The sequence below is a fragment of the Carassius gibelio genome, chromosome A1 (genome assembly GCF_023724105.1).
Source record: "Carassius gibelio isolate Cgi1373 ecotype wild population from Czech Republic chromosome A1, carGib1.2-hapl.c, whole genome shotgun sequence".
NCBI lineage: Eukaryota > Metazoa > Chordata > Actinopteri > Cypriniformes > Cyprinidae > Carassius > Carassius gibelio.
The window spans coordinates 32390528-32408999 of NC_068371.1; the positions used below are offsets into that span (position 1 = coordinate 32390528).

At 40.9% G+C, this 18472-nt stretch overlaps 1 protein-coding gene across 14 annotated transcripts in view; it reads right to left on the reverse strand.

Moving 5' to 3' along the window:
- Window positions 1-18472, reverse strand: part of LOC128025116 (adhesion G protein-coupled receptor E5) — a 61076-nt gene that overhangs the window by 42289 nt on the left and 315 nt on the right. For 3 of the 14 annotated variants that reach the window (XM_052611865.1, XM_052611445.1, XM_052611529.1), the window contains exons 2-7: window positions 17117-17182; window positions 16873-16998; window positions 16602-16733; window positions 16384-16436; window positions 16214-16303; window positions 15981-16134 (exon numbers count right to left, since the gene is read on the reverse strand). In XM_052611865.1, the coding sequence (XP_052467825.1) occupies window positions 15981-16134; window positions 16214-16303; window positions 16384-16436; window positions 16602-16733; window positions 16873-16998; window positions 17117-17182 (621 nt within the window). Of the gene's footprint in view, window positions 1-2899; window positions 3697-3795; window positions 3877-9551; window positions 9724-9810; window positions 9970-10603; window positions 10822-14872; window positions 15068-15163; window positions 15335-15471; window positions 15675-15757; window positions 15875-15980; window positions 16135-16213; window positions 16304-16383; window positions 16437-16601; window positions 16734-16872; window positions 16999-17116; window positions 17183-18472 lie in introns of those variants that run through there. The other 11 variants (XM_052611778.1, XM_052611699.1, XM_052612019.1 and 8 more) reach the window with 9 other exon arrangements.

Consider the following 18472-nt stretch of genomic DNA (forward strand, 5'->3'; position numbering starts at 1 on the left):
AAGTTTGGAGATGTTTTAAATGTGTACTTTTACTTCATGTCTCGAAGCTCTGCAGCTCTTTCAGTGGCAGGCTATATATGTCTCCTGTTATTTGTTCCTCCTACTAGAAAATACATTTTCCAAGAAAGCAAAGAAAGAAAAATAACACTATTTTCTTTTGCATTCCTCCTCATCTTGTGTTCTGAAAGTTGGAAAAATGGGCGTGACGAAAGGTCTTTATGATTGATCATGAAGACTGCCTGTTATATTGGCAGGCCTTACACTTAAATGCTTACAGAATAACGGGAAGTGTATAAACAAGAGATGTATCTAAGCATAATTCCATACTTACACTGTAAAAATGGTGATAATGTAAAAAAAAGAAAAAAAAAATGCTAAATCATCTTCATTCTGTCAGAGAAACCCAAACCCTAACCCTAATCAAAATATAATAAAAGATTAAAAAAAATAAATTTGAAAGACCTATAGAAAGTTTACAAATTTTAAAATAACACTGGAGCATCTGCACTTTTCAACACACATCACATATACTAATATATCATCATATTTTGTACATATTGTAAACGTAATGTTAATTTATTTATAAGTGCATCTTTATTTATATTTACTGCTGCGTCTGAGCTTCACAACAAGCATGTACAAATTGTCAGTGAAATATTGTGACTTCAAAAGTGAAAGTGAAAGTGAAAGTGAAACGTGTTTTGAGATTACAGTTCTGAAATTATAGTCCATTTAACTCTTTTCAAAAGATTCAGAAATATGTCTCATGATTTGACCCCTTTAAGCTTGCAGCGGCTAGAAGAGGCTTTTATTTTAATTAAATCAGCTGACTAAAGCAATATCATGCTGTAAAATACATTCCTGATGTCCTATGACAGATAGAGGGGAAATAAAGAAAAATACAGGTGTCAGCTTCTATACCAAATTCCAACTATAAGATGACTCAACGCTCAATGAACTATACCAAAAGACATTTACACACTTTTAGGTGTCATATGATGTGATTTCAATTTGTCTTTTCTCTTTAGTGTGTTAGAAGCTCTTGGTGCAAGATGAAGAAGATCTGTAAAGTTGCAAAGACTAAAGTCTCAAACCCAAAGAGATATTCTTTGTAAAAGTTAAGAGTCAATCACGCCCCTCTGAAACAGCTCGTTCTAACACGCTCTCACATCTCCATGGTCACTATTGGGAAGATTTGCATAACGCCATCCAGATGTTCACGCAAAGAAAGAAGGCGTACCTTTTATTCTCGCTGTTGCTGCTGGCACCCTGTCAGTGTCACACCCCTGGGGCCCGTTTCAGAAAGGAGGTTAATTGAAAACTCTGAGTATGTTAACCCTGAAACGAGGGAAACTCTAGGTTTTCTGTTTCAGAATGGGAGGTTTGTCAAACCTGAGAAAGCAGGGTAAGTCAAGCCTGTTTCTGAAAGAGAGCTAACTTATATCTGTTACCGTAGTAACTTACTCTATGAACCTAACCTGGTCAGGAGCAGGTTTTCTTCGGTAAACCCAGAGTTTCTTTCGGTCTCCTCCCCCTTTTTAAACACTTCATTGATGCACGCTGGAAAAATGCTCTTCTTACTAAGTGTTTTTTTTTTTCAAGTACAAATATAAAAAAAAAATAATAATAAAGATGGCTTTTCTGTATAATAAAATGACATAAGTTACTTAGTCTTGTTTCCTGTGGGGGGGGGGGGGGGGGTCTAAATTAAGTGCATTTTACTTCAGTAAACTGATACGCCAGTGTGGTAATAAAAGTAATCTTAATGCAAATGGAAAACAAGATTATTCTGAGTGTCTATTACTAAGAGCAAATCTACTCTAGCTCCACCCTCCATCGACACATGAGGTTAAATACAACACTTCAGTGGTGTAGACAGTAATGATTTGGGCACAGAAAACTTGCTTGTAACGAGATTGATTGGGTTCGAGTCTGGCTTTTGCTGAGCTTGTTCTTCTCACTTTTCCCCATCATGTCACATTAGAATTTATTTTCAATAAAAATGAACAAAATGTTCTAAAAGTGGAAGTAAAGTGCCTAACCAGTGTTTAATAATGATACAACTATTTATAATTGTAATAATTATAATCATTTACAATCTGTTCTTATTGCATCTGTTAATGTATAACAATACTGAAGTGCACATGAATCTTCATATGTGGGCCTGAATATAAAAAAAAAAAGTATAAAAGAGTCTCATGTCTTAATAAACTTTTTATTTGGGCAAGTTAAAATGGCCATTTGGTTGTCAAGGAAAAAATAATTGTTTGGTAATGAGTCTTGTGAAGTTGATTAAATCCTCAGGGGTTTAATAAGATCAAGATTAAAAATGTAATACACATACTACAAAATGGTTAATGACCTTGAAACCTTTAAATATAAATAGGGTGTAAATCAGTGTGTTTGTGATCTTGACTATAATGAAAATTTGAATTATTTCCTTTAGTTTTTTTTTGCTGTTGCCCCCCCCCCCCCTCACCCCTCCCCCCACCCCCCACACACCCCACACACACACTTCCCATTTCTTTTTTATGTGATAATATGATGAAATATGATGCTTAATTACCATGTTTTTCGGTATTAAAGTGTTTTTTTTTTAAGTCAAAGTCTCTCTCTCTCTCTCTCTCTATTTAGCTTTCTCCAGAAGCTTCCATCGGGTTTTCCACTTGTTTTCCCTTCTGCTTGTCTTATTCATGTCAGCTCCTGCTCAGTGTGAGAGACTCCAGCTCTTTCTCCACATGCTTCCTGACAAGAGTAACTGAGAGGGTAACTGCTGCTGGTCATAGTTAATAGTGACAAAAACAAGCTGGAAATATTTGAGCTCAAAATCAAGATGACTGTTTCTCAGTAAAGATGTTGTTTTACTTTTTATTATCTGCATAATTACAGGAGAATATTTATATATATATATATATATATATATAAAAAAAAACATTCTAAATAAAAAACTAAATAATACAATTCTAAATGAATTCAGAAAATATTAGTATACAAACATCATACATCTTTATGATTACATTTTATAAAGACACAATTTCTGATAAGATCATTTATGTATTTGAAAGCAAAGGTAAACTTTCTCCTGTTTAAAAGCAAAGTAGTGTTTCACATTCATTCTTGCACTTCAATATTTTTAGAGTGGTTCTTTGTACGGTCTTTATACAGTTTGTGACAATCAAAACAAGATCAACCTCGACATAATAAAACGTATCATTTTAAAGAAGCTGCCTTTTGTGTAATCTAAAATGTAACATTTTCTACATCCATAGCAGAAAACAAATAAAAACCAACACAACATTTTTTTTTTATTCATTCAGTGGCATGATCTATTTTAGATGTTTCCATGGCAGGTCTATAACTCAGTCTGCAGTAAAAGATGCTAAATTGCTGTTCACGGTGTGTGTGTTCACTGCTGTGTATGTGTGCACTTCGGATGGGTTAAATGCAGCGCATGAATTCTCAGTATGGGTCACCATACTTGGCTGAATGTCACGTCACTTTACTCTTACAGCAGTTTTCAGATCTTCTGATTGGACAGGAATAAGTAGGATGAATTGATGACCCCCTGTTGAACTGAAAAGTCTTCATTTGTCACAAAAAAGGTTAAAGTCTTCTAAGGTTTGAAAAATCCATCAGCACATGACAAGTGTTTTATATCTGTGACTCTGCTGTGCTTCCGTCGCTTCGTAGAGGTTTCTGTGGAAGTCAAAGGAGGAATGAAGAAGCTGAAGCCACAAACACTGCTTTAATGTCAAACACACACACACACACACACACACTCTCTCTCTAATGTACCTGACTGCTGCTGGTACTGTGTTCGGCTTTCTTCTTGTGTGGACACATTCGGACAAACAGATTGTAATAATCTGTCCTGACCTGAGGGGGCGACACAACAGGCAAAATTAATGATAATTGATTAAATAATAAATTACAGGTGCTTTTTTTGGAGCGTTTTGAGCCTATGAAATCACCAATAATAAAAAATTATAAATACTTTCACACATAATGATAAACAAATGTTAAATATAAAAATATTGTATTAAAACATCTAGTTCATATATAGTCGGATGAAACTGTCATATCACACGTCCTGTGACAAATTTGCTAGATCTGCGCACGGAAGTTATCAGTCTAAATGCTCTGCAGAATCAGTCAACGGTGAAAATCAATAGTAGTTTTTATCAACTCCATCAGTTTAAAACTAATATTGGAAATAAATGATCACGTTAAATATAAAGTATTCAAAACAGGTTAGTTCATATATTTGGAGTAAAGCTGAACTGAACTGATGATTCAGTCACACATCGCTCCGGACCGCGCGCCTCATGACGAGCTCGACGCACTGCCACAGAAACAAGAATGAGATGCATTCTAACATAACTGTGGCAGGGCCACTCCGTTAGTGAGGGCTCGTTTAAAATATTGCACATATATAGGCCATTCAGATTACTTGTTAAAGTGTAATGAAACACCTTATATCAGCAGACTATGTACGTCTGTTTGTGGATAGAGATTTTGTAACGGCCAAAACTATGTACTTTGCATGCATCACATTATAGTGCAGTGTGCCCTTTAAGAGACTGATCACTTAACTTATAACGCACACTATGTGCTGATGATATAGAAGGACTACGTGAGAACCACTATGGATGATAAGTTTGCTCTGCCACCTTGTTAATTATTTTGTCTTTACTTTATTTGTAACACCAAGAAAGAGTTAATCTCTCATGAATGAGAAGAGCGCGTTGACATGTACCAGTCATTAAATATGTGGGACACCAACTCCTTGTTTTCTATCTCTTTCATTTCAGGGATTTAAAAAGTTATCCGAGTCAAAGCGGACAACTTCTTCAACGACCACAGGCTCTAATCCTCTTTTACATGGTGTGTGTGTGTGTGTGTGTGTGTGAAATGCGGTGGTGAAGTGAAATAACTGGGCAGTTTGATAGCCCAATTGTAATAGCCCGCCTAATAAAAATAAAAATAATAATAGTGTCACATACGGGAACACAGGAGACGGAAGATCCAAGTGCAGTGTGAGTTTAATAGGGTTATCCAAAATCAGAGTCAAAACAAGGCGGGGTCATAACCAAACATCAGTCCAGAACAGAAACAAACAAACAAACAAACAGGAACAGGAACAGGAACTCGAAGACTAGGAATGCGAGGAAACTTGGTGACGGAAAAGTAAGGACTCCATGCAGACAAACAGAAAAGGACTGGTTAATATAGGGAGGATAATGACTAACAAGTGAAGACACCTGAGTGCAATTAAGAGGAGTGCAAATACTGTGATGAAGGGACAAAGCTAGTGGGAATTGTAGTGCCTATGGTGAGGTGCCTATGGGGAAGTGAGAACACTAGTGGACACCCAGGGAAACAGAGACCAGACAGCGTGACATTACCCTCTCCTCCACGGAGCAGATACCAGATGCTCCACCCGAACCCAAGAAGAGACCAAAGAATACAGAGACCAGGAGGGAGGTGGAGTGGCGGAGGACCAAGGGGAGGGACGGAGGGCCAGGTAAAATGGGGAAACAGAGACAGGAAGTGCCAAAAAAAACAACAACCACAAAACACAAGTCCAGGGGAGAACAGAAAGTTCAGTGGCCCAGGGCCGAACCGACAGGGCAGGAATCCAGGGTGGAGCAAGGTGGAATTGGAGCCATGCGGTTGAGTCAGAAACCCACCAGGGCGGCACAGAAGACCACCACATCCGTGCGGTCGAAACATAAGCCCACCAGGGCGGCGCAGAGGACCACGACATCCGTGCGGTCGAGACAGAAGCCCACCATGGTGGCGCAGAGGACCACCACATCCGTGCGGTCGAGACAGAAGCCCACCAGGGCGGCGCAGAAGACCAACACAACCGTGCAGTCGAGACAGAAGCCCACCAGGGCGGCGCAGAAGACCACCACAGCCATGCGGTGGAGACAGGAGCTCACCAGGGCGGCACCGAGGACCACCACAGTGGGATCGATGATACATGAGAGCAAGTCTGGATAGGCAAGTCTGAAACAGAGAACATGAACAAGTTAAGGGTGGCCTCCATGGCCACGACAGGATCAGTCAAGTGCTCAGAGAGTTCGGCTGAGACGTGGAGAGGCTCCGGTAGTTTAGCAGAGACGTGGAGAGGCTTTGGTAGTTCAGCAGAGACGTGGAGAGGCTTTGGTAGTTCAGCAGAGACGTGGAGAGGCTCTGGTAGTTCCGCAGAGTTTAGACTGGATTCAAGAAGATCAATGGTGACTTGACTCTGCTCATGAAGATCATTGGTGACTTGACTCTGCTCATGAAGATCATTGGTGACCTGACTCTGCTCATGAAGATCATTGGTGACCTGACTCTGCTCATGAAGATCATTGGTAACCTGACTCTGCTCATGAAGATCAATGGTGACTTGCATTTGCTCATGAAGATAGTCGGTGACTTGCCTTTGCCCATGAAGATAGTCGGTGACTTGACCCTGCCCATGAAGATAGTCGGTGACTTGACCCTGCCCATGAAGAACACAGTTGACTTGACCTTGCCCATGAAGATCATTGGTGAATTGACTTCGCCCATGAAGATCATTGGTGACTTGACTTTGTCCATGAAGATCACTGGTGACTTGCCTTTGCACATGAAGATCAATGATGACTTGAATTTGCCCATGACGAACACCGGTGACTTGACTCTGTCCTTGAAGATCACCAGTGACTTGACTTGACTCCGGAGTGTCAGCGGTGACTTGCCCTGACTCTGGAGTGTCAACGGTGACTTGCCCTGACTCTGGAGGGTCAACGGTGACTTGCCCTGACTCTGGAGGGTCAACGGTGACTTGCCCTGACTCTGGAGGGTCAACGGTGACTTGACCTGACTCTGGAGTGTCAACGGTGACTTGACCTGACTCTGGTGGGTCAACGGTGACCTGAACCGACTCTGGTGGGTCAACGGGAACCTGACTCGACTCTGGAGGGTCAACGGGAACCTGACTCGACTCTGGAGGGTCAACTGGAACCTGACTCGACTCTGGAGGGTCAACTGTGGCTGTCATCCCGTGTAGAGGCGCTGGACAAGTGGCCATCTTGTGCCATGACTCTGGACCGGCGGCCATCCTGGGCAGTGGCGCTGGACTGGCGGCCATCCTGGGCAGTGGCGCTGGACTGGCGGCCATCCTGGGCAGTGGCGCTGGACTGGCGGCCATCCTGGGCAGTGGCGCTGGGCCGGTGACCATCTTGGGCAGAGGCGCTGGGCCGGCGGCCACCTTGTGCTGTGGCGCTGGGCCTGGCGCCCACCTTGTGCTGTGGCGCTGGGCTTGCGGCCATCCTGGGCAGTGGCACTGGGCTGGCGACCACCCTGTGCTGTGGCGCTGGGCTGGCGACCACCCTGTGCTGTGGCGCTGGGCTGCCGGTCCTACTGTCTGTAGACTAGGGCTGCAGCTATCGATTGTTTTTGTAATCGATTAATCTAGCACTTAATCGATCGATTAATCGAGTAATCGGATAAAACGATTTGTGTGTGTTTTTGAACAACCAAAACAAATAATGCATGACAAAAATGATGTGGCTGTAAAATGAACAAGCATTTGGCTTTTATTTCTCAACAGAGGTATTTATTTCCAAGTCCAAAAGTTTGGCTCCAAAAGTTAAGTGCCAAGTTGGCATTGCCAACAATTATAGAACAATGTACAGTTAAGTGAACTTACTGTAACATGTATAACATGTATTGTAAAACTAACATGAATATAAACTTAGTTTTTTGTCTTCTTAATACACAACATTACAAAAAAAGGATTGCACCTTCTGCTAATTTAGTTTAGTTAACTTGAGATCAAAAAATGAATATAAAATATCAAGCCAAACAGGTACACAATGTATAAAATGTATAAACAAAAATTATGTAAATAAAACAATTATAAACAATTATAAATAATAAGCTGTAATCTCAAAACAAACATCAAAATGTACGTGTGTGTGTGTGTGTGCGTGCGTGCGTGTGTTTGTGTGTGTGTGAAGGGGTTCTTTTTTTAGGCTATACTCTCTTGCAATTGAACGTGATAGTTACGTTTACTACTTTAAAACGTCATCAAAGTTAAACATCATATCTAGTCAAACCGCATCACGACATCGCTACAAATGCAGTATGGGATTAAAATGAGCGAACATCAATAGGCTTAGACTACGTTAACTTACCTTGTTTCAGCGATGCTTGGTGAAACAGCATAGAGTGGATGTCTTTCGTTCAGATGCTGAATCATGGAAGATGTGCTGTTGTGGTATGCCAGCTCTATTTTGCAGTAGAGACACTGCACCTTGTTCTCTTCTTTATTAAGTGTGTAATGATCCCACACTTTAGACAATTTCTGCCGTTTATTTATAGATCTATTCTCCGCCATCGCGCCAACTAAATTCAAAAGGTCCGTGTGAATAAACGGTCCGTGTGACACAATCAAATCCCTGCGCCGCGCGTATAGTGCGCGTCATAGGAATTTAACGAGGCTTCGAGGCAGAGTTTTTGCCTCGAGGAATTTTTGTTATCGAGTAACTCGAGGAATCGTTTCAGCCCTACTGTAGACCCCGGTCTAGAGTTGGCCATCCCACCGAGAGAGACAGGTGTGGCTGAGTCATCCCACCGAGATCGATGCTGTAGGTAACTGGTGAGACCCCAAAAGTCCAGTATCTCCAGCCCCTTCATCTCCCACCCAGGCAAAGGGTCATCCAGGCAGTCGTTGAATATGTCCTTCAGGGCCTCATCATTATACCCCATCCCCACTGCCATTTTCCAGAACATTTGCGCCAAGCACCCCACCTCACTCCCCTTTTGACGGAGAGTGGTTAGGTTTGAAAGTCTCCCCATCCGCTCCTCTATGGTGGCTGGGGAACGTATACGAAATCTCACACTGCTGGATCTTGGCATGATGGAGTCCTTCTGTCACGTACGGGAACACAGGAGACGGAAGATCCAAGTGCAGTGTGAGTTTAATAGGGTTATCCAAGTCAGAGTCAAAACAAGCCGGGGTCGTAACCAAACATCAGTCCAAAGCAGAAACTAACAAACAAACAAACAAACAGGAACAGGAACTCGAAGAGTAGGAATGCGAGGAAACTTGGTGACGGAAAGTAAGGACTCCATGCAGACAAACAGAAAAGGACTGGTTAATATAGGGAGGACAATGACTAACAAGTGAAGACACCTGAGTGCAATTAACAGGAGTGCAATTACTGTGATGAAGGGACAAAGCTAGTGGGAACTGTAGTGCCTACAGTGAGGTGCCTATGGGGAAGTGAGACCACTAGTGGACACCCAGGGAAACAGAGACCAGACAGCGTGACAAATAGTTATTATTACAATTGTATACATTAATAGGAGAATTAGCCTAATATCATCTTGACTATCAACAGACATCTGCTATCGTTGATACACGATACTATCGTCTATCGGCACAAACCTAAGTGAGCTATTACTTAAAACTATTGAAATCCTGAGATGTTTTGTCTAAAACAAGCCATTGTTGCCCAACATTCAGCGAGTAAGTCATGTTGTGGTTTCTGAGTCATGGTGCGTGTAAATACCGGTTTGGACAGCAGACAGTGCATGATGAAGATGAGCGCCCCCTGGAGGCTGTTGAAGATGATGAAGAGGTATAACATGACTTCAGTCCCTTTCTCCTGGAAGAGGAAGAAGCCGAAGATCCACGTTCCTCCAAGAATACACAACTGAGCTACAGCCGTCACCGTAAAGTTCCTACACACCAAATATAATTCATCAGAACCACTGATGCACAAACATCAAGACTGAATCTATGACTGAATCTATGTTGAGATCACGCACCTGATCTGCTTGAGACGGGAGAGGTCTGGATTGAGGCTGGAGAAATTTTTGACCAGTTTCCAGATGGTGATGATGAAGACAAAACCATTGAGGATCACGACGATGCAGACGGGTGCGAAGAAGCTCAAGATAAAATAACGATCGAGAGAGAGCCAGCAGCTGCAACACACATTAGGATAAGAAAATTAGTCACATGATTACAAAAACACACCAGTTCACTCCTCTTTCCCTTTCATAATAAGTGTTATTTTAGTGTGACTGATATTTTGATATTTAAAAATTAGTTTTACTTTTTAATTTTTAATTTAATTTTTTTTGTATTTTTTGTACTTTTTATTTTAAATGGTTAAAATACAGATTAAATGTTTAACATTTAACATTATTTCAGTTAATGATTATTTCAAGTATAAGGTTTAAGATTTATTTTTAGTTTAAGAACTCATGATACTAACCCGCATCATGCTCTTGACACAGAAAGCTCAGACTGCAATACTAATTTCATAAGTGATGAATCTTGATAAGATCTTATTCTGTCATTTACAGTAACTGCAGGAAATGGTTATGATTATGACATGTCAGGACTGGAACGGCTCTGACCTTTTTATTGTATGACGTCTGAGACTCTGTGAATGATTCAGCTGTATTTCCAGCTCCTGAGTGGATGACTGACCATGAGGCAGTGTTTCTGAAGCCTAAATATGAATTACTGATGAAACTAGTCAGAGCTATATATAATGCCTTGCGACTCTGGACACACTTCTACAGCTGAACAGCGCTGGAGGCACAAACTCACTGTCGTTTGGTGCCGTATCCCGCTGGGAAGGTGATGGCAGAGATGATGACGATGACGAGAGGGGCTCCGTATCCCACCAGATACATGTAGAGGTGTTTTAATGTGGTGTTAAACACCATCACAACCATCCGGTAGAGCTGAACCCCCTCCAGCAGCATCCAGCAGAACACAGACAAGAAGAAGAAATGAAGCAGACCGGCCACAATCCCACACCCTACCTGAGAGAGAAACACACGTCAGGTCATGCTCCTGTTTGCGTACAGCAAACCTTCATGTCTGTGTCGGCAGTGCTGGCTAGGAACTGATTACATGTCATCTAGATTAAGCACTCATATTTAGTGTACTCAAAATCAGATTACAGTTACTTTTTTGTGGATTACATGATAACAATTGATTATTATTATTATTATTCAGAAGAATGAATTGCATTTTTCTGGGCCTAAACATACTCGAAAAGTCACGAAACTTTGCACACACCTCATGTTACACCCTCGGTGGGGTATAACAGGTAAGGAGGGGAGGCCACAGGGGTAATGCTTCAAAGTCAATTTTATGTTCTCAGCAACAAAATCTAATGAAAAAGGGCAGACACATGCCACGTGATCGCCGATCTTAGCCTCTGCGCTAGGCGTTGCCAATAGGGAGTCACTCCGCTTCACTGAGTGTAACCAGGACACCTTTATACCCAGACACACCTGTGCACCGGTGTGCCCAATACACCTGATTATCCGTGAACACAAAACATAGCTGAAGGAGTGGCGAACACAGCGGCCGTGACACCCTCCCCCTAAAAACAGGGAACTAAAAGTTTCTGTTAAGGTACCAACAAATCATAACATTAAAGGGAAACTAAACCCCTGATCAGAGCCTGACTCCACCCACTGGCAATATTTGAAAAATACTGAAAAGTCGGCAGAGCACAGCAGAGATAGAGGGGACGAACCGAGGGCGGGGCTGAGTGCGTGGGGCGTGGGCCTGAGACCCACAGTGACGGATTGATTGACAGCTGCTGTCAGAGTTGCTAAATTGGAGAGTGACTGTAGTGACGCAAGTAGCTTTGCAACAGAGCGTTCATTTGAAGTAGAGGACTTTTCTCCCCCACCTTCACCTGAAGTGGAGGATGTCGAGGAGTCTGTGAACACAGGGCCAGGGCCTGAGCCATAAACTGCGGTCTTAACTCCCACATCATTATCATTGCGTTGGAGAAGCAATCCCGCGTAAAATGCAGTTTGCACACTCTAGCTCTAGGCAAGAACTCGCAGCCTTTCAGTCCAAGTGCATGCAACCACTGGTGCATAATTTTTAAGCCTCCTGGAAAACTATGCAGTCCAGCAGTGCTGTTGCAACCAGCAACACGACACCTACGTACCATCCTGACCACTGTAAATAAATCTATGCCAACTTGAAGCTTTCCTAACTGATGCAATACTATGCTACTAACTAACTATGCTTCTAACAATACTAATGTTACACTAACAACTATGCTAATTAACTACATAGGCTACACAAAATAATCTAAATAACTATATAAATGCTATGCTAAATAGACGCTAAAATACTCTATCCTGATCGTTTTCAATACTTGTAATTCCAACTCCTGACTCACTACAGTGATTTTGATGGAACAAGATGGTTTTATACTGCCAAGGGCGTGGTAGCTCATACCAAGGGCGTGGTGAGCTGGAAACTGCTTACATCACCTGCCACCACTTACGTCAGGTACCACCGTAACATCCAATAGGAAAAATCAACTGCAGTAGCCACCATTCAACCTGAAGAGGGCAGCACTCAGACTTTTTTAGACCATATATTGTAGAATTAAAACACGTTATACTCAAATGTCAAAACAGTTACTCGAATCAATGACCAGCACTAATAAAGCCCCATTCTTACAGATCATTAACTAAAAAAAGTTGGTTTAGGGTTCAGTTACTCTTTAAAGGCCTTTAAAAACTTGTATGCATACGTTATCTTACATCTTTCTACCAGTAGGGTGGCATGAAAAAGGAATGAAAAATACATACCCATGGAGCTACCCATACAAACCTTAATATGACATTTTCTAATTAGGAGCCCTGGACTACGCATTGGCTAATGCGTTGTCAGAGCCATTAATGTGTCGTATTTCCAATTAGCAAGGTTGGAGAAAATAGGCACCAATGCATGAGCCGCTGGTTTGGGTTCTTAAGAGAGTGCGAAAACGTGAGTGGGTTGTGGTCACTGTAAACTATCACAAGTGAGTTATCTGCTCCCATGTACACTTCAAAATGGAGGAGAGCCCAAATCAAGGCAAGCGCCTCTTTCTCTTGGACCAACAAGGTGCCTGCCCCCACTTTGCTAGCATCAACCAATATTTTAAACATCTTCCCTAACCAGGCCGCCATCAGGAGAGGTGCCGAAGTTAACAGAACTTTAACTGCCTTGAATGCCTTCTGGCAAGATTCGGACCAAACAAACAGTGCTTTAGACTAAGATCCGTAGATCTGTAAGAGGGGCAATGACGGTGGAGAAATTTTTGCAGAAATAGCGGTAAAAACCCACTAGACCCAAAAAAAACCACATTAACTCCCTTTTAGTGATAGGTACGGGATACTTGACTATCGCTCGTAATTTCGCTTGCACTGGCCGCACTTGTCCTTGTCCAACCACTTTGCCCAGGTAAGTAACGCTCGTCCCCGCAAATTCACACTTAGCCAGATTTACCTTGAGATTAGCTTGTGCATGGCGAACAAGGAGGAGCCGCAAACGTTCGAGATCCTCTTGCCAGGTTTGACTTATTACGACTGCATCATCCAGGAAAACAGTAACACCTTCTAGTCCAGCGATCACTTTATTCATTAATCTTTTAAATGTAGCGGGTGCGTTTCGAAGACCGAAGCTTATGACCTGATAAGAGAACAATCCATCTGGTGTTATAAAAGAGGATACTTCGCACACGCACGCTAGGTGAACGGGACTTGCCAGTTACCTTTTAGTAGGTCTAGCTTAGTTATGAATTTTGCGGCACCAACTTGGTGACGAAAAAAAATTGTGTCATTTTTGCCACTTTCATGGGTTGTACACCAAAGCTGGTCAGTAAAATCTAAAGGCCTTTGCAATGCTAAATTGCGAAGATCTTGAGTTTTCGTTAAAGGGCGTGTCCGTGGCGGCCTTACAAATTTCGAAGTTTGCCATGAAAAAGGAAGTTGCTATAACTCAGACATACAATGTCCAATCTTCCCCAAACTTCACGTTTGATAAGGATCCTGACCTGAACAGATCTACATGACCATATTCAGTTATAGTCATAGCGCCACCTATTGGCAACAGGAAGTGACATGTTTTACGCTGTAACAAACTACTCCTAAAAACTTAATGACATTGACATCAACATTTTTTGGCAAGTCTAATGTTAAAGCATTTGTGATGTTAAATTGTGAAGATCTTAAGTTTGGTTCCCTGACAAATTTCAATGTCTCGCCAAGAGAATAGAAGTATGTTTGATAAGGGTACTGGCCTGAACACATCTGAAGGACAATGTTCAATCGAGTGTGGCAAAATGGCTCAAAAGCACCACCTATACACTTTTAACGGAGTGCGCCTCGACCTACATTTCATGTACATGTATGAAACTCAGTACACATATGTACCACACCAATACCTTCAAAAAAAAAAAAGAATCCTGGTATGAAATCCGAATCCGAACAGGAAGTCAGTTTTTTTTAACTTCTAATCTGCACTAAACTTCAAATATTTGGAAAGAGTCATGTCCTGAAGATATCTAAAGGGGAATATTCAATTGTAATCATAGCGCCACCTTTTGGCAATAGGACACGTCATGCTTTCTACTAACTCAAACATACCAAGTTCAATGTGTGCCAAATTTCATATGTTTGATAAAAGTGCTGGACTGAATAAAAGCCGAAATCCAGTTATATAAGATAATGGTATAAGAATATAATGGTATAAGAATGTTTTGCTAATGTTCCCATGAAGTTCTGCAAATATTCTTTTCTGAATGTTCTCTGTTTTCTAAAAAAATTTAATGTTTATTTTTTTTTGTTAAGTGAATGTAATAATCTTTTATTTTGCAGACATTACTTCTGAATCGCTAAACGTTCCATCCATTAGAGATGTATTTTTAAATATGTTTTTGCGCTAATGTTTTGAGAACATTATTAAATGAATTAAAAGTATGTTGGTTCATTACTTTGAGAGAACCTTGCCAGAAAATTAGCCAAAGTTTGAAGAACGTTCCCTGTTTGATGTGAAATCTGCATTCAAACACACCTGATTGTGAGTGCTGGAGATCCCACAGAGGAAGACGAGGTCTGCGATGAAGAGAGAGATGCTCAGATGGAGATGAATGCTGGTTCGGGTTCCTTGGATGGAGCGGCAGAACTTGAACGTCAGGATACAGAGAAACAAACAGACCAGAGACAGAACTAAACCCACACGCGTGATCAACACCAACTCAAACGTGTCCTGCAGGAGAGGAAGAGGAAAACAGACATATGGAGGAGTGAACATCATCATTTAATCTGAAATCTTAAATATGTGAAATCTGGTTCACAGATGTACCTGGAGAGGATAGAGAGCCATGAGCACAGCGAAACTACTGAGATGAGAGCAGGAGCAGGCTGTATGAGTGCTGTTAGACCACGCCCCCTCACAGCCCCGCCCAGACCACGCCCGCTCATCCGCATCCCAGTACACACAAGAGTAAGCCATGCCCCCAGACTCCGCCCTCTCCTGAATAAGACATAACAGAATAACTGGAAGTTATAAAAGGGGAGAAAAACATGAACGTCTGATCTTCTTCATGAGAATCGGTGTGTGTCTCCATGAGATCTTGTGCTGGTCATGAGCTGATCTGTCATTATCTTCACCTCCTCGTGTGTAAAGACGAGCATCACCGGCTCTGACAGCTGCTTGGTTTCTGCATTACTGACGACGGCCGTCACCACTTTAGAGTTGAGTTGATAAATGACGCCTCTCTCTTCATCATCTGGTCTCTCTCTTTTCATCTTGTGGAGCAGATCACTGGATGAGTTCAGATCTTTATAACTGACCAGAGCTGCAAACGCAAAACCTAAAGGAAAACCACAATTACATATCGTCAGTAAAGTGCTAATGGTTGCAGTAGTACATTTATGTGCACGTGTTTGTTTGTACCTGGATAAGATTTCCCTACAACTATTTCCCAGCTGGTGTTGAAGAGGGCGGAGCCTGTGCTCAGAGTGACACGCCCACTGGGCGGAGTCTGACCCCGCATGACTGCAAACTCAGCAACTGTGATTCACATCATGAAGATTTAATAAAAATGCCTTATTTTCAGTCTTTCTATGCAGAACCAGAGTGAGATTGTGTCTAAACTGAAATGTGTGTGGTTTCTCACAGGTGTTGTGTGTCTCCATCCTGGTCACTGGCTGTTTCAGCTGAGGTCCGATCAGACGCATGCTGTTCTCCACCGCATCCAGAAACTGATTCAGTGTCTCACCGTCAGCGATGGTTCCTTCAGACAGCAGCTCATCAGTGGAATTGAACACATTCTGTGAAATTAATCACCACTGTGTGAGTGCATGATCACAAACTACTGTGTGAATATATATTGTGCAGTGAGTGTTTCACCTGCAGTAGCTCCTCTCCAGTCAAATGTTCTCTATGTGGATCATTCAGAGATTCACAGCTCTTCTTCAACAGTGACATCAACTGCTTCAACTAGAAGACGACACACAGAAATCAGTGCATTTGAGTCTGACCATAATAAAAATAATCATAAGCAGATATACAGATTCTACCTTCTCCGGCGTGTGGTCTACAGACAAGGGTCCAAACTGATTGCAGTCCATTTCTGTGCACAACGACAGGAAAGATAATATAACATTCATATAGTTGAGGATGAAAACACACTGATTATCTTCTATAAGCTTCTCAGCAACTGCTGCGTGATAAATAGACCAACCTAAAAAAATTAATCTGTCATTTAAAATAAAGCTAATAATGCTAGACGTCTCACCGATACATTTTGACTGGTTGTGGCCATAATTACTGTAACCCTGGTCACATCTGCAGCTGTATCCGCCCTGATGATTGTAGCAGCTGCCGTTTGTGCCACAAACATCTGGAGCATCTTTACACTCATTGATGTCTGAGAGAGAGAGAGAAGATGGGGGGGAAATGATTTAATTAGTTTAGATTTTATAAAGCTTAAGCGTACACATAAAGACAACATCATGAGCAGATACTGTCTGTTATGAAGTCATCAATCCCACAATCCTCTCTCGTACCTTTACACAGTCCTGTTAAGCTCATTTCGAACCCTTCATCACATCTGCAGTAGTAACTTCCCTCTGTATTCACACACTGAGCGTGATCTCCACACAGGACGGGGAAGACAGCACACTCATCCTCATCTGAAAGAGAGATGCATTTCAGCTGTGTAATGACTGGAATCACAGTTACACAACCTCCTCCTCCTGATTAAAACCTATAAACTTTTACTATTCAACCAAACCACAAAGTCATAATTACCAACACATTTCCTTTTATGAAATACATATCCATAGGAACATCCACTGCATGACGGGAGAAAGAGACCTGGAAAGAAAACAGGAAAAAAAACTTCTAACAATTCATTTTTATTATTATTTTACATCATTTACATAAAGCTCAACATCACTGAATGTGCATGCGATCTGCAGCCAAACTGCATTATAATGATGAGAGGAATGTTATTAATTCAACCAATAATTTGAAAAACATACATCTGTGCTTCGGCTTTAATATCCCTGCACTTTTGATCCAAACAAGTTTTGCCATTTTAGCGATTGTGTTGCTATATTTAGCAACTTTTCAGACAACCCAAGCAACTTCAAAAACTTCTAATCTAATTTTTTTTTTTTTTTTTTTTTTGGCAATTTTTGAAAGAGACTTACATGATAAAAATGCTAAATTTCCCTCTAACTTACACACAAAGAGGAAACCAAAGATGTGACTATTTAATAATAATTGTTCATTTACGATACACCTTTTTAGTAGCTTGTATCTGTAATCGCTAATTGCTTAATAATATATATATATATATATATATATATATATATATATATATATATATATATATATATGTATATATGTATATATATATGTATATATATATATATATATATATATATATATATATATGTATATATATATATATATATATATATATATATATATATATATATATATATATATATATATATATATATATATATATATATATATATTAAGCAATTAGCGATTACAGATATGATATATATATATAGCATTTTATATATATATATATATATATCATATTGATTGCAATTTGTTTAACCACAGATTTCTACCCAGGACATTTTACGTTACGTTGTATTTACATGCAATTTAAAATACGGGTAATAGTAAAAAATAAGTAAATCCATAAAATTCGAACTAACACAGAACACTGTGTCTTATTTTTATGGACTTATCTTCTACCAATCCACTGCCTAAAACTATAACTGACGACGTCACCGTGTAATTTAGTAACTCTTGTGAACAGATGGACTGTGTGTAGGTGTGTCTCTCTGGAGCAGGACCTGCGCGATCGTGACTGTGCTGGATTCACCCTCACAAACTGTGTTTTACAATCGTTTCCTCGTCAGTCGTTTCTTCTTCCCAACAATCCGCTGTTTCTGTGTCGTGTTGGCGGATAAGGGAACACAATAACATGCTCGAAGTGTCTCTGTTCAAGACAACTGTGTCTAGTCGAGCTCAGACTGCTCTCTAACACAAACATCAACATTCTTACGAAAATTCACCATGGGTTTATTGTAGTAAAAGTTCAGTAACCATGTTTTTTTTTTTTTTTTTGGCGTACTTTTG